The following is a 16,791-nucleotide window of genomic DNA, read 5'->3' as shown; positions in this document are numbered from 1 at the left end:
TTTTTTGAGTGTTATTTCAAACATAGCTTGCTCTAGAGCTCATGCGCACAGACCCAGTGGGAAACTGGTTTCAGATCAACACTGATTGGCTTATAGCACACAGTGTGCACTCTGGACTGCGTTTCTGAGGCCCTCCAGATAGAAATGGGGTAAATGGCGTGGAAATAAAGTTGTGAATACTCGAGACGCACACACTGACTGAAGCATTAAAAAACAGGCACACTCAAACAGAGAAACACATAAACACCCACATTGAAGCTCTGGAACACACAGACATACTAAAAAGCACACACTGAAACACACACACACACTGAATCACAGAAACATGCTGTTGTGATCAATAGTGGGTGCAGAGTACAATTGTGGTCAATGTGTTTGGTTGTGTAACTGCTGCAGGGACTCGCTCGGAGTTTATGGACGCCCCTTAGTGGTCATTTTGAGGCTTGGTGTTTGGAAGAGGTAAGAAAGGTTCTTCAGAACAGTGTTGGTTTATTTTTGGCAGATTTGAACTGTTACACACACATACACACACACCTCTAATGCTGGGGAAAGTGTATTTCCAGTCTCTCTACCCCATCGTGGATTGCTTTCTCACACTAACCCTACCTCCCCTCCTCTCTCTCTCTCTGTCACAGACAGTAACTTCGTTCTGGGCAATGCGCAGGTCCAGTCTCTCTACCCCATCGTGTACTGTTCGGACGGGTTCTGTGAGCTGACTGGCTATGCGAGGGCGGAGCTCATGCAGAAGTGCTGTGCATGTCACTTCCTCTATGGGGCAGAGACCAGTGAAAAGCTGATCGCACAGATCCAGAACGCACTAGATGAGCGCCGAGAGTTCAAGACAGAACTGGTGTTCTACAAGAAGACAGGTAAGACACACACACACACACATACACACACACTCGCAGACACGCAGACACACATTCACATATGCAGACACACACACCTTCACACGCAGACACACACACACACATGCACACACAGAAACACACAGACACAGACACACACACACACACTCCCTGGCTTCTCCACAGATAGCACTGTGTCCCCACATTGTCCTGCATACTCTGTCCCCACCCTGCGAGTATGCAGTTGCTCTATTCCACATAATCGTCCCACTAGGATGTCACAGAAGTTTTAAAGGAAGGGAAGTGAAGTAAATGGTAGTTTTCCTTTTTCTAACTGTTTTCCTGTCAGGAGAGTAATATAAAGGACTATTCAATAATAAAGTTCTAGCAGGACTCCAGCATTCACACATTCAAGAAACACAAGCAGAACACAAACACTCTGATCTATCAGACAATGCTCTGCTCCAAGGTTTGTTTTGTTTCGGTGGAATTATAAATGACTGCAAAATATTTAAGTCATCCATTTTTAAAATATAGAGCCGCCTCTCCTTACAGCCCCTCAGAGTCTCAAATACATATTTTATTCAAAGACTCAGAAACAAGGTCACGGAAGCATGCTGGGAGCAGGTAGAAGGAGCAGGTGCAGGACTGGGCTATAGCACAACACTCACTCATTTTATATATATATATATATATATATATATATTATATATATATATATATATATATATATATATATATATATATATATATTCAGCACAGTGTGTTCTTTAAAGAAGACTGTGACCTCAGGCACTTCTGAATTGAGTTTATTTAAATGGTAAATGGGCTGCATGGGACACGGTTTATTACATTTATTTGAAATAATTCATCTCAAATGAAAGGAAATCCAATAGCCTGTCCTGAGCCTGAGGCGCTGGCAGGGAGCTCAGCTCTGATTCGCTCAAATTGGAAGCAGCACAGCAAGCCCTCCTGTAAATGAGAGGATCGGCTCATCAAGACTCAGATCAGGTGTGTGGCTTTGTGAGTGTGTCTGTACATAGCCTTGCCACTGAGGTCAGTCCAGGGACCAACACAAGGGGGCCTTAATAAGATGCTGGCTCTCATACTGAAGAGACACACTTAATACTGAATACAGGTGTGGCTGGAATATTGAAGAGGACTTTACAGTACACTGATGTCAATAGAAGAGCGAGGCTTTTGTACTTGCATGTCTTTTAGACTGCCACTGCGTGTTTGACTCTTAATAACTTCCCAGCAGTTATTTCTACTTGTGGAATTAATGACTCATAGCTCAAACGTAACCAAGCACTGCAATCTTTCTCACAAGAGAAGCATGTGACAGTTTTGAATATTGCATTTCCTATGAGTGTAACCACCTCAACAGAATCAAATAACGCTTGCTGTATACCTGTAATATCAATGGAGCTCCTGTGTTGGTAGGAGGCTGTGGGGTCTCCATGCTCCACCAGGCTGCCAGCCTCTGATCCTCCTTCCCATGCTTGCCTTCTCCTGGTGCTCTGCGTTCCCTGGCTAGTGTTCTGGTCACAGCATTACATCTTCTAGTACAGATAGGAATTCTGCGCACACTACTGTAAATGGGAAAGACAAGCTGCTTGGTTCTGCAGACGCATACAATCTCGATTTCATGCGAATATTTTTTAACTAGGTCCTGTGCCATTATTACACGATTACAAGTAAAGGGCACCACCACACCTTCACTGTGAATTAACTCCTGGGGGTCAGCCACGACAGTGACGATTTGCTAATTCATGCTTCTGCCCAGCAGGGAAAGACTGTCGAGATGTAATTATCTCATTATAACTGTGCCCTGAATGTGTCGGTACAGCTGTGACAGCAGTCATTGTGAGAGGGATCGATGATCACAAGTGTAGCTCTTCATAGATACATGTGTCTGCAGGACACTGGCGAGGAAGGGAGGGCGGAGAGGAAGAGGAAGCGTCCTGTCCTTCAGAGGGAACTCATCTCGTTCAGCACTCTGGGTTTCACACACACTCACATTCCCACAGTGAAAGCCTAGCAAAGTGTAATGAAGCATGCTGAAAGTGTGGTGATGGATAGGTAGGGTTTCTGTTTGTCTGTTTTCATTCATTTTATTTTTCAGTGCTTATTTGTAGCTATTTTCGAGTTTTATTTAAATCGTTTTTTTTTCAGAATTCGCTTTTTATATACTGTATGAAATGATTGTGTTGCTTTAGTTGTTTTCTGTCGGAACACGTATAGTGACTCGACAGTACTGAAGCTGTACCTTCTTTCCTTTGCTGTCTTCACAACAAAATCTTTACGGTCAACGGTACATTCTTCACTAGATATGTCCAATAGAAACACAGAGCTCTGAGTCTCCTGACATCATCCTAGCTGCTGCTTCTCCATCCTCCCTCCAATCCTGAAGCATTCCTCCTGCTAGAATAAACCACCCTCTGCTGCAATCCTCTAGTAAAGATTGCATTGAGTGCAACATTCAATAAGAAGACACCCATATGGTGGCAGATGTGAATGGCACTGTTGTTCAATCAATGGAATTGTTGATCTCTATGGCACAAAATGAGAAACGACACAGGAGGCACAGCCCTCTCTCATTTCACAACACATTATTTTGAACAAAGTGGTATTTCTGGACAATAAGTCATACTTCACACTTAAATAAACTGTTTTATTTTTTACTTTTATTACAACATTTTCTTTTTGTACTTTCATGAGAAAAATTGAAGAAATTGCATTTGCGTGTAAAGACATTGATTGTGCCCAGCGTGACTGCATTCAGAGCTCATCCGCTCTCTGCTGGAGGCTCCACTGCTGTGCATTTGAAGCAGTCCTTGCTGTTCTCATAGACGTGCAGTGCTGTGCACACTGCCCTTCAGGCTTTGCAACACTGCACGCTTCCCAGGTAGCCTGGGCCTGCCGTGGAAACCAGGTGCAATTATTATACTGCCTAATTAACAGAGAACTGAAATCCTTCTTCTCCCTCTCCCTTCACACCTCCCCTCTCTATCCCTCTCCCTCTCTCTGACAGGAACCCAGTTCTGGTGCTTGCTGGACATCGTCCCAATTAAGAATGAGAAGAGCGAGGTAGTCCTGTTCCTGGCCTCTCACAAGGACATCACCGACACCAAGAAACGCCTGGCAACTGGGAACAGCTGTGACACTGGTGAGAGGGCTGTGAGGGACTGGGGTAACTGGGAGAGACTGGGGACTGGAGGTATATAATAAGGTATCTCAGAGCTGAGAGACTGAGAGGGAAGTAGTGTGGTCTATTGGTTAGAGCTGAAGGACTGGGAGGGAGGCAGTACAGTATAATGGTCAGAATGGGTGATCAGTCAGTATCGAGTTTAAATCAAATAATAATTGAAATCCAGTAGCTGCCCTCTGCTTTGTAAGGATTGGGTTTGAAGACAAGGTGCCAGATTACCTGAAGCGCAGTTTCTATATCGCAATGGCTCCTGTGATGGGTTTTTAGGAAAGTCACAGGAGAAATGACCCTGAACACAAGAGAGAGAGGGTGAGAAGAGAATGCAGCTCTTCAGATCGAGAAAGCAAAGCTCCCCACAAATCCCTGTGCTGATCTGGGGATTTACAAAGTTAAGATTCATTCAGTGAACAAAGAGCTGACTGCTGCCTCAAGCTTATGTCATTTCTTAAAGGTATTAGAAATTCAAATATATATTTCTTGAGAGACTTTGCAGCAGAAATATTTCTAGTAAGGTATTTATAATCACAGTTCCAATACCAAAAGAAAATTTGACATCACTGAAATAATCAACAGTTTGATCCATTCCTGGTTTTACTATGGGTCCAAATAAAAAGCTAATTAAAACTATAAGTTGGACTATGAGTGCAATGGGAGTCTTATTTCCATTCCTGCTGACACCAGCCGTAAAAGCTGAATTTTTGAAAAATGACTGACCAGCAGGAACTCTCTCTGCCCTTGTTTCATGCATCAAGTATTAATTTCTAAACCACCTCACTAAAGAAATGCAGCTTTTGGCACAAGCCCCAGTGGTTATTAAAGGACACGATTTCCAGACACTAATCTTCTTCCACAATTTCCCTCGCAACCCACCCATACCCTGCATCCTCTTGGCCAGGAAGCCTCTCTCATTGTGATCTGGTCCAGTCAGTAAGAAACGCATTCCGCAGAGAGACAGGCTGGCTCTGTGCATGTTGTTCATTGGATGTGTCTAAATTGCAACCAGTGTGGATTTCTCAGATTAGAATAAATATAAAACTAAAGCAGTAAAATATCTATACCGTTAGTGTAGATCCAAATTCTACGACATTTGTGGCTGCGGGGGAAATTTGGAAAACTACAAATTCATGCAATGAAGAGAGTGAGTGTGGAACGACATTTCCTCCTCTCTCTGTGATTCCCAGTGAGATTAGGAGTCTGAACCTCAGGTTTACAGCAGTTCCTGTGCAGTGATCATTAACAGCAGTAAAATCACACCACTTAATTAATCACTCCCACAACTACACTCCCTGCAGTTAAGACCCGGTGCTGCTGAGCTAATTGGATTGCCAAACGAAATCAGTTCAGACACGGGAACATCCATCCAGCACCGGCCCAAGTGAACTCATCCGAGTGATTTACACAAGAGCCTGCTGCTGCCTAGCTCAGCAGAGACACAGACAGAGGGGGGCAGAGAGGAGTGGACGAGAAGAGGGAGAGAGGGGAAGAAAAAGAGAGAGAGGGGAGGGGGAGTGAGAGAGACAGAGGAAGAGAAGAGGGAGGGAGGGAGAAAGAGCTGGTACTGCAAGAACGGCAGATCAGACGCATTGTAAAAGGAAGGGTCTGACAGCATTTAAACTGGACTCCCCTCCTCTCTTCGTTTCACCCCAGGTGACGAGGAGGTATACAGAGACACGCGCCCTCCCGGGTTCAACACCAACCGCAGGCGCAGCCGAGCCGTTCTGTACCACCTGTCAGGGCACCTACAGAAACAGGAGAAGGGCAAGCTGAAGCTCAACAACGTGAGTACGGCACAGAATTGCACACTGAGTACAGCATAGCATTGCACACCGAGTACAGCACAGCATTGCACACTGAGTACAGCACAGCATTGCACACTGAGTACAGCACAGCATTACACACTGAGTACAGCATAGCATTACACACCGAGTACAGCACAGCATTGCACACTGAGTACAGCACAGCATTGCACACTGAGTACAGCACAGCATTGCACACTGAGTACAGCACAGCATTACACACTGAGTAGAGCACAGCATTGCACACCGAGTACAGCGCAGCATTACACACTGAGTACAGCATAGCATTGCATACTGAGTACAGCACAGCATTGCACACTGAGTACAGCACAGCATTACACACTGAGTACAGCACAGCATTGCACACTGAGTACAGCACAGCATTACACACTGAGTACAGCACAGCATTGCACACTGAGTACAGCACAGCATTGCACACTGAGTACAGCACAGCATTACACACTGAGTACAGCACAGCATTACACACTGAGTACAGCATAGCATTGCATACTGAGTACAGCACAGCATTGCACACTGAGTACAGCACAGCATTGCACACTGAGTACAGCACAGCATTGCACACTGAGTACAGCACAGCATTGCACACTGAGTACAGCACAGCATTGCACACTGAGTACAGCACAGCATTGCACACTGAGTACAGCACAGCATTGCACACTGAGTACAGCACAGCATTGCACACTGAGTACAGCACAGCATTGCACACTGAGTACAGCACAGCATTGCACACTGAGTACAGCACAGCATTGCACACTGAGTACAGCATAGCATTGCACACTGAGTACAGCACAGCATTGCACACTGAGTACAGCACAGCATTGCACACTGAGTACAGCACAGCATTGCACACTGAGTACAGCACAGCATTGCACACTGAGTACAGCACAGCATTGCACACTGAGTACAGCACAGCATTGCACACTGAGTACAGCACAGCATTGCACACTGAGTACAGCACAGCATTGCACACTGAGTACAGCACAGCATTGCACACTGAGTACAGCACAGCATTACACACTGAGTACAGCACAGCATTGCACACTGAGTACAGCACAGCATTGCACACTGAGTACAGCACAGCATTGCACACTGAGTACAGCACAGCATTGCACACTGAGTACAGCATTGCACACTGAGAGCATAGCAGCACAGCATTGCACACTGAGTACAGCACAGCATTGCACACTGAGTACAGCACAGCATTGCACACTGAGTACAGCACAGCATTGCACACTGAGTACAGCACAGCATTACACACTGAGTACAGCACAGCATTGCACACTGAGTACAGCACAGCATTACACACTGAGTACAACACAGCATTGCACACCGAGTACAGCACAGCATTGCACACTGAGTACAACACGGCATTGCACACTGAGTACAGCACAGCATTTCACACCGAGTACAGCACAACATTGCAGAATGCAGCACACATTACAACACCGAGTACGCACAGCCTTACATTCATATTGAAGTTTTATATTTAAGCAGCTGTAATACACAAGCTCTACCGCACAGGATTAGTAGCAGCACTGTCTGTAACTCTCTTCCCCTCTCCCCTCTCTCCCTCCCCCTCACTCCCTCTCTCTTCCCCTGCCCCTCTCCCTTTGCAGAATGTGTTTGGAGAGAAGCCCCCTGTCCCAGAGTACAAGGTTGCAGCCATTCAGAAGTCGCGCTTCATCCTGCTGCACTACGGCACCTTCAAGGCGGGCTGGGATTGGCTGATCCTGCTGGCCACCTTTTACGTGGCAGTGACCGTGCCCTTTAACGTGTGCATCAGTGTTGTGGGGGGGCGGGATGACTGGAGCTCCGCCTCTCGCAGCCCCCCCAGCGTCAGTGACATCCTGGTGGAGATCCTGTTCATGCTGGGTGAGGGGCTGAGAGGCAAGCCGAGGACATCCTTCACACTCTCTTTATCTTGTCATTATTTTTCTGGACACTTTCGTTTCACTTTCTTTATACTCTAATCATCTCTTTACACTGTCTTTATTCAGCACTCCCTCACACTGACAAGGGGCTGATCCTGACAGGGAGAGGTGAGGGGCTCAGGGGGAGCCGTGCTGCACAGGCAGGTGTTCTCAGCTCTCCGCAGGGGGGGTGGCGATGACCTCGCCTGAAGGGATCCCTACAACAAGTGTCACGTTAACAAAAAGTTGGTCCACAGTACATTTACCACATTGCAGGTGGAAGGACCCATTTGACCATGTGCCCTGGTCTCTGTGTTGGAGAAGCGGTGGAGCTGCTCAGTTGTGACAGCGCTGTGAATCTCTCTCCATGATCAGAGCTGTGCTGAGCTTGGGGATCACTAATGTGAAGTGACTCTCCGGAAATAAGCTCCCCCATCTCAGAAGAGCCTGTCACTTCAATAACCACTCCAATTCACAGACCAGCACACACTCTCACACAGACCAGCACACACAGACCAGCACACACTCTCACACGACCAGCACACACTCTCACACAGACCAGCACACACAGACCAGCACACACTCTCACACAGACCAGCACACACTCTCACACAGACCACACACACTCTCACACACACACACACTCTCACACAGACCAGCACACACTCTCACACAGACCAGCACACACTCTCACACAGACCAGCACACACTCTCACACAGACCTACACACAGACCAGCACACACTCTCACACAGACCAGCACACACTCTCACACAGACCAGCACACACTCTCACACAGACCAGCACACAGACTCGCACACACTCTCACACAGACCAGCACACAGACTCACACACTCTCACACAGACCAGCACACACTCTCACACTCTCACACAGACCAGCACAGACTCTCACACTCTCACACAGACCAGCACAGACAGACACAGCACACACAATCACACAGACCAGCACACACTCTCACACTCCACTTCACAATATTTTTTTTGAAGATCATGCCTGTTCTGTATCAGTGCGATGAAGCCCCCAGGAGGGGATGGAAACCTTGAAGTGTAATAAATATATTCAGGAGGTGGCCGCTAGCTCCGATTGCTGGACGTTGCTTACATTTTATAAGCACCTTGCATGAGACAGCTTGTGTAAATTCAAATTGTTGTGACAGCCTGTTTGCACAACGGTTCGCTAGACATGGCAGGTGCTCTGTCCGTCAGTCTGTCACACTATACACATACAATACACATGCCTGTCTGTCTGTCTGTCTGTCACACTATACACATACAATACACATGTTGCTGCCCCATTGGAAGCAGTGTGGCGGGAACTCCCCTCGCTGCCCTGCTTGCTGCCCCTCTTCTCGTTGTCGTTGTTAATGAAGCCAGATCGCTCCTTGGCTCGTTGCTCTCCAGCTCTGCCATTCATCACAATCAGGAGTGCAGTGTCAGCTCTGGAGGAGATGCTGTTCCTGCTGGGTGAAGGGCTGAGGGGCGAGTTCAGAGCATCCTTATAGTTTCTGTCATCCTGTCTTTCTACTCTCTTATTACTTTCTTTGCACAGCGCTCCCTCTGTATTTCACAATCTGATAATTCACTAATGTGGTTAATTCCTAGTTAGTCCGTGATATAGCATGCTGTACATCTGTGGCTTGTTTGTCACGGGTTAGAATGCTGTATATCTGTGGCTTGTTTGTCATGGGTTAGCATGCTGTGTATCTGTGTACAAGGTGCAGGGCTAGCTCTCATTGCTTTAGCATGCTGTATATCTGTGTACAAGGTGCAGGGCTAGCTCTCATTGCTTTAGCATGCTGTATATCTGTGTACAGGGCTAGCTCTCATTGCTTTGCATGCTGTATATCTGTGTACAAGGTGCAGCTAGCTCCATTGCTTTAGCAAGCTGTATATCTGTGTACAAGGTGCAGGGCTAGCTCTCATTGCTTTAGCTGTATATCTGTGTACAAGGTGCAGGGCTAGCTCTCATTGCTTTCGTATATCTGTGTACAAGGTGCAGGGCTAGCTCTCATTGCTTTAGCATGCTGTATATCTGTGTACAAGGTGCAGGGCTAGCTCTCATTGCTTTAGCAAGCTGTATATCTGTGTACAAGGTGCAGGGCTAGCTCTCATTGCTTTAGCATGCTGTATATCTGTGTTTGTGCACGGCTAGCTCTCATTGCTTTAGCATGCTGTATATCTGTGTACAAGGGCAGGGCTAGCTCTCATTGCTTTAGCATGCTGTATATCTGTGTACAAGGTGCAGGGCTAGCTCTCATTGCTTTAGCATGCTGTATATCTGTGTACAAGGTGCAGGGCTAGCTCTCATTGCTTTAGCATGCTGTATATCTGTGTACAAGGTGCAGGGCTAGCTCTCATTGCTTTAGCAAGCTGTATATCTGTGTACAAGGTGCAGGGCTAGCTCTCATTGCTTTAGCATGCTGTATATCTGTGTACAAGGTGCAGGGCTAGCTCTCATTGCTTTAGCAAGCTGTATATCTGTGTACAAGGTGCAGGGCTAGCTCTCATTGCTTTAGCAAGCTGTATATCTGTGTACAAGGTGCAGGGCTAGCTCTCATTGCTTTAGCATGCTGTATATCTGTGTACAAGGTGCAGGGCTAGCTCTCATTGCTTTAGCATGCCGTATATCTGTGTACAAGGTGCAGGGCTAGCTCTCATTGCTTTAGCATGCCGTATATCTGTGTACAAGGTGCAGGGCTAGCTCTCATTGCTTTAGCATGCTGCCTTGTGAGACTTGTAAGTGAGGATATGATTTGTTAGGCAACACTTTAACAGTAGCTTCAGGCCATCTGAATGCTCAAATTGCTGCTCATGCTGCTCATTCTGAATCACTGGGATATTGACAATCAGCTACTAGGAACCAGGTGATCACTGATGGGCCGAGTGGCCTTCTCAGGTTCAGAAATGTCTTAAGGGTTAAAAAACCCCTTGCTGTCAACATCTCCCATAATGCTCCAGGGTGATTTTTTTTTGCAGCTGTGCTTTGCATGAGGTTGCAGTTTAGTGGTTTAACTGGTTTCTGTGGGTTTCTGGGCTGCCAGCTCTAACTGCTTCCCATTCTCCAGATATTCTGCTGAACTTCCGGACGACCTACGTGAGCAAGTCAGGCCAGGTGGTGTACGACCCACGCTCCATCTGCGTTCACTACGCCACCACCTGGCTCTTCGTGGACCTGATCGCAGCACTGCCTTTCGATCTGCTCTACGCCTTCAACGTCAGCGTGGTGAGTCAGCATGGCCATAGGGTGGTGCTGTGCGCAATGGGGAAATACATTAGGTTTGTAGAGTGGGAGGAACACAATGAGGTTTAAACTGAGGGTGCTGACTGAGTCATTCCTCTCCCCCTCTCTCTTCTGAATACTTTGTGGTTCTCTGTCCCCTCCCCCTCACTCCCCCCTCTGTCTCCTCAGTATTTTGGGGTTCACCTCTTGAAGACGGTGCGTTTGCTGCGTCTTCTGCGTCTCCTGCAGAAGCTGGAGCGGTACTCTCAGTACAGCTCCGTGGTGCTCACTCTGCTCATGCTCATGTTCGCGCTGCTCGCTCACTGGATGGCCTGCATCTGGTTCTTCATCGGCCAGAAAGAGCTCGACCTGCACGACCCGGGCACATGGGACATCGGTGAGTCAGGGGCTGGGGGCTGGGGGCTGGGACACATGGGACATCGATGAGTCAGGGGCTGGGGGCTAGGGGCTGGGGTACATGGGGAACATCGGTGAGTCGGGGCTGGGGGCTGGGGCACATGGGACATCGATGAGTCAGGGGCTGGGGGCTATGTACCCTGGGGCACTCAGGACATCGATGAGTCAGGGGCTGGGGGGCTAGGATCTGGGTAACATGGGACATGGTGAGTCAGGGGCTGGGGGCTGGGGGCTGGGGCATATAGGACATTGGTGAGTCCGGGGCTAGGGGGGCTGGTGGATGGGGCATATAGGCATTAGTGAGTCAGGGCCTAAGGGGGCTGGGGGCTGTGGCATATAGGGCATTGGTGAGTCAGGGGCTGGGGGCCTGGGGCTGGGGCACTGGGGACTTGGGGGCTGAGAGGCTTGGGGCTGGGGGCTAGGGACTGGGGGGCTGGTGGGCTGGGGGCTGGGGGGTTGGGTTGCTGGGGGGTTGGGTTGCTGGGAGGTTGGGGACTGGGGGCTGGGGACTGGGTTACTGGGGAGTTGGGTGCCAAGGGGGTTAGGGCCTGGGGGCTGGGGGGCTGGGGGCTTGTGGGGCTGAGAGACTGCGGCACTGGGGACTGGGGGGCTGGGGCACTGGGAACTGAGACTAGGGGGCTGGGGTCTGGGAGGCTGGGGCTCTGCGGCGCTGGTGACCTGGGGTTCTGTGGGTCTGGTGCACTGTGGGACTGGTGGGCTGGATGGCTTGGGAGCTGGGGGACTGGGGCACTGGGGTCTGGGAGGCTGGAGCACTGGGGCCTGGTGGCTGGGGTGTTGGGGGTTGTGGGCTGGGAGGCTGGGATGAAGCAGGTGAATACTCTGATTGAACAGATTAGACAAACCCTGGTAAAACAGTATTACATGGATGTAGTGTTGTCAGCCAGCTCTACAATAAAAAGTGTAATAATGTGAACAGAGAGAGAGTCAGACCATTAGAGCAGCATGCTCTTAAAAATAGATGAGGCTTTGTGTTTGAAAGCAGACTGCCACGGTGCTCGGCTGAATAAAGAAGGAGAGTAAAGCTGTACGTGTTTCACAGAGCTGGGGAGCACATTGAACATCGATCGGAGCGGAACAAACTCAACAAAGAGGAATGAAACAGTTTGCTCCAGTCCACAGTATACAGACTGCAAACAAACAGAATGTTCTCTTTCATTGAGCGTTCATGAACAAATACTTCAAACAACAAGACAACATAGGAGTAGACTGATAGCTCACACTGCTCCCTTCGTGCTCCTGCATGCACTCTCCATTCTGCTATCCAGAACATTCACAATCACTTCAGCAGCTAATCAACTCAGACTGCGGTTTGTCTAACCCTGTTTAGTTTGCTTCCACAATGCTCCAGACAGACTCTCATCCCAGCTAATGAGTTCCTGCTCTGAGCTTGTCTGTGAAGTAATGCCAGTCTCCCCTGGGCTGCATCTTAGACTCTGCTCTGTATCTTGATGGGAGTGCTGGATACACTGCATTGCTATATAACCACTAGACCACACTTTCTCCCAGTCTAATGCAGTCAGTCTCAGTCCCTGTTGAACCCACCAGTCTCGAGTGGGATTAAAGAGAGCCGAGAGCTCATTGACACCTGTCAATTATTCAGAGAGGCCTTTTCTCAGCAGAATAACACATGCTCCACATAGCACTTTGCAAGAGTTTACAGCCCAAACACCATTTGATAAGACTGGACCTGGGTACTGTGACTCCTGCAGGTTAGAGAGAACAAGGACTGCTAAAACCCATGCTGAGTCTTCAAAGAATGATCTTTAATACACTGAAGATATTGGATTTAAACATGAGAGATCCAGTCTCTCTTAAAGGAGTCACACACTTGTTCCATGTTCTCTCTCTCTGTGTCCCTCCCAGGCTGGCTCCATGAGCTGGGAAAGCGCTTGGGCTCCCCTTACGTCCTGACCCCGCTTCTCAGAGCTCCTGATTCAGGGAATGTGACGGTGCTGGGAGGAACCCCGCAGAACTCCAGCCAATGGAATGCGTCGGGGGCGGAGCTTCTGGACAGGGCCTCCCTGAACTCCAGCCAAGGAAGTGAGTCGGCTGCAGAGCTGACGGGAGGGCCCTCTGTTCGCAGCTCCTACGTGACATCACTGTACTTCGCTCTGAGCAGCCTGACCAGCGTGGGCTTCGGGAACGTGTCTGCAAACACAGATGCAGAGAAGATCTTCTCAATCTGCACCATGCTCATTGGAGGTGAGAGCAGCACAGTGTCCAAAAGCTGAACACACTGACTCCAGTGCGCAGCAGGTTTTCCACTTCAGGAAACAAGATGCATTCTTAAGCCTGTGAAAAACAAAGCAACTTTCAGGCAACGTTTTCTGGCAGCTTATGAAGCAACTTGCTGTAGGTGACATTTTAAAGCAAAATTGTGTAGCAATGTTCATTATGAGAAAGTTGTCTGCTGTTACATGGGCTTGAGAAAGTGTTTTGTTGTGTGGAGATGAAGGGTGGAGCACATCCCCTATTGCCAGTTTTTGGAAGTATTTGAGTAACTCGTTTCTCCTCTCCACTCCCCTCCCCTCCCCTCTCCGCTCCTCCCCTCTCCTCTCCTCTCCTCTCCTCTCCTCTCCCCCTTTTTCTCCCCGCTCTCCTACCCTATCCTCTCCTCCCCTCTCCTCTCCTTCCCTCTCCTCTCCACTTGTCCAATCTCCTCTCCTCTCTTCTCCTCTCCTCTCCTCTCCCCTTCTCCTCCCACCTCTCCTCCCCTCTCCTCTCCTCTTCTACCCTCTTCTCCCATTTCCTCTCCACTCCTCTTCTCTCCTCTCCCCTCCCCTACTCTCCTCTCCCCTCCCCTCTCCTCTCCCCTCCTCTTTCAGCTCTGATGCACGCGGTGGTGTTTGGTAATGTGACGGCGATTATCCAGCGCATGTACTCGAGGCGCTCACTCTACCACACGCGCACCAAGGACCTGAAGGACTTCATCCGTGTGCACCGCATCCCCAAGCAACTGAAGCAGCGCATGCTAGAGTGCTTCCAGACCACTTGGTCTGTCAACAACGGCATCGACGTCAACGAGGTACAGGGGGAGGGGGGACAGAACCACGAAGCCTTCAAGGTGTTGGCTCTATTTTTCATAGTTTCTCTTAGTATTCGAATGTCTAGCCTGGCTTTCCTCTCTGCTCTCTTGCTCTTCAACTGAGAAAGAAAACCGACTTCCCAGTGACCATCTCGCTTCGTCTGGCTCACTGAAGATGTGTTCTCTTTAGTGCCAGAAAGGATTTGAAGGGAGAAATTGTGTGATAATGTTAATTAATTCCATAACCTGACATTGACAGAATAGCTCAATCAAGAGATAAGACCTCTACAGAACGGGGAGTAATCCACTATAGGTGGACCATGACTAGAGTTCCACGCAGGTTGCAGACAATTGAAGTTGGCCAGGTATAGTGCATCACCTCTCTCTCTCTCTCTCTCTCTCTCCCCCTCCCCCTCGCAGCTGCTGAAGGATTTCCCGGACGAGCTTCGCGCTGACATTGCCATGCACCTGAACAAGGAGGTCCTGCAGCTGCCCCTGTTCGAGTCGGCGAGTCACGGCTGCCTGCGCTCCCTGTCTCTCATCATCAAGACATCTTTCTGTGCGCCAGGGGAGTTCCTGATCCGCCAGGGCGATGCGCTGCAGGCCATCTACTTCGTGTGCTCAGGGTCCATGGAGGTGCTCAAGGACAACACTGTGCTCGCCATCCTAGGTATGGCAGGAAGAGAGAAGCACAGGGGCTCACAGCTCAGGCATCCTATTAGAAGAGAGAGAAGCACAGGGGCTCACAGCTCATACATCTTATTAGAAGAGAGAGAAGCACAGGGGCTCACAGCTCATACATCTTATTAGAAGAGAGAGAAGCACAGGGGCTCACCGCTCATACACCCTAATAGTATAGAGAGAAGCACAGGGGCCCACAGTTCATACACCCTATTAGAAGAGAGAGAAGCAGAGAGGGTTTTAAACTAAACTTTTAACGTGTAGTTTTACACCAGCAGCTTTTATTTACAGGCCTCTGTGTTTGGCGTGTTTCATTCTCTTACTCTGTTTGAGCGAGTGAGAAATACAATCTCAGCATGATTACAAGAGGCCAACGAACACTTACCATACATTAGAGATCAGTCATTGAACTAATTTTGCAAACTGCATTTGATTGCATCTCCTAAAACAATAAGAGGCCTCCAGTGAGACTTTTTCAGTACCAGACAGCATCATAGTCCGACGTTGTGAAAAGCATTCAGCTCTGGATACTCTACATCAGTTCAATGATATTTCCTGTCAATATGAGTTGATGCGGTCGTGCAGCTCCTGGTGTGTTGTACACCCACTGTACTGCCTCGCTGTCCTGTCCTGGTGCTGCGCATCATCATCACATTGCACTGCAGCAGTAATTCAGCCCCCACAGTCCCTTCATTACACCAGTATCTCCCATATCTGAGCACTTCCCACCTGCTGGTGTGTGTGTGTGCGTGTGTGTATGCGTGCACGAGTGTGTGCCTGTGTGCACGTGTCTGTGTGTACGTATGAGGGTGTGTGCGTGTGTCTGTGTCTTGCGTGTGTGTTTGTGTGTGTATGTGTTGCGTGACACAGACACGTGCATATGGTGTGCGTCACGAAATAACACATCACAAACACACCACACAAAACTTGAACACACGCACACCCACACGTGCGAACGCTGCGTGAGTGTTTGTGTGTGTATGTGTTGTGTGCACTGTGTGTGTGCTCACGTTGTGTATGTGTGTGTATTTGAACGTGTGTGCGTGTGCGTGTGTGTGCGTGCGTGAGTGTGTGTGTGTGATGGTATTTAATGTATGTAAGGTTGGGTGTGTTTCTTTATATTTTTCATGAATGAGTGTGAAGTCTTGTTGGAAAGGGTTGTTAAGGGATATTGCGGAGGCGGCTGTCACTTTCCAGTGTGACACATATCAAGAGGAACACTCGGCCAGTTTTCCTGGCTTCAGCACGCATCGCTGACAGTATCACCATCAGGGGTTATTCAGAGGCGTCACTCTGTCTGTATGAATGTTGGCCGTGCCATTTCCTTTTTTTTTTTTTGTATATAAAAGCTCAAATTTCTTGTATTTGTGGCCGTGGTGGGGGATGTACAGTAAGTGACTAATAATATTCTCTTCCCACGTCGCTGTGCCTCCTGGCAAGCCTCTTCCCTTGCTGTTTACAATCTGTGAGCAGGCCCTGCGTCCACCCGGGTCAGACTGCAGGCCTGTGTCACACAGAGCGAGCCTCGGGAGCAATCCCATCACCCCCTGCGAGTGCTCAGACTCACAGCCAGTTCATGTGTTCCTGCCTGGAATACGACAGTCTAGCAGTACAGGGATCT

The 16,791-nt window shown here is 48.7% G+C and overlaps 1 protein-coding gene across 3 annotated transcripts in view; it reads left to right on the top strand.

Annotated features, from left to right (window-relative positions):
• kcnh3 (potassium voltage-gated channel, subfamily H (eag-related), member 3) overlaps nt 1-16,791 on the top strand; it is a 50,227-nt gene that overhangs the window by 24,963 nt on the left and 8,473 nt on the right. For all 3 annotated transcript variants that reach the window (XM_041260348.1, XM_041260347.1, XM_041260349.1), the window contains exons 2-10: nt 636-869; nt 3,883-4,017; nt 5,707-5,837; nt 7,493-7,748; nt 10,872-11,029; nt 11,216-11,423; nt 13,328-13,666; nt 14,290-14,489; nt 14,910-15,159. In XM_041260348.1, coding sequence (XP_041116282.1) covers nt 636-869; nt 3,883-4,017; nt 5,707-5,837; nt 7,493-7,748; nt 10,872-11,029; nt 11,216-11,423; nt 13,328-13,666; nt 14,290-14,489; nt 14,910-15,159 — 1,911 coding nt within the window. The remainder of the gene's footprint in view (nt 1-635; nt 870-3,882; nt 4,018-5,706; nt 5,838-7,492; nt 7,749-10,871; nt 11,030-11,215; nt 11,424-13,327; nt 13,667-14,289; nt 14,490-14,909; nt 15,160-16,791) is intronic.

The sequence above is a fragment of the Polyodon spathula genome, chromosome 10 (genome assembly GCF_017654505.1).
Source record: "Polyodon spathula isolate WHYD16114869_AA chromosome 10, ASM1765450v1, whole genome shotgun sequence".
NCBI classification, from domain to species: Eukaryota; Metazoa; Chordata; class Actinopteri; order Acipenseriformes; family Polyodontidae; genus Polyodon; species Polyodon spathula.
The sequence above is the reverse complement of the archived record's forward strand: the minus strand, read 5'-3'. Positions and strand labels throughout refer to the sequence as shown.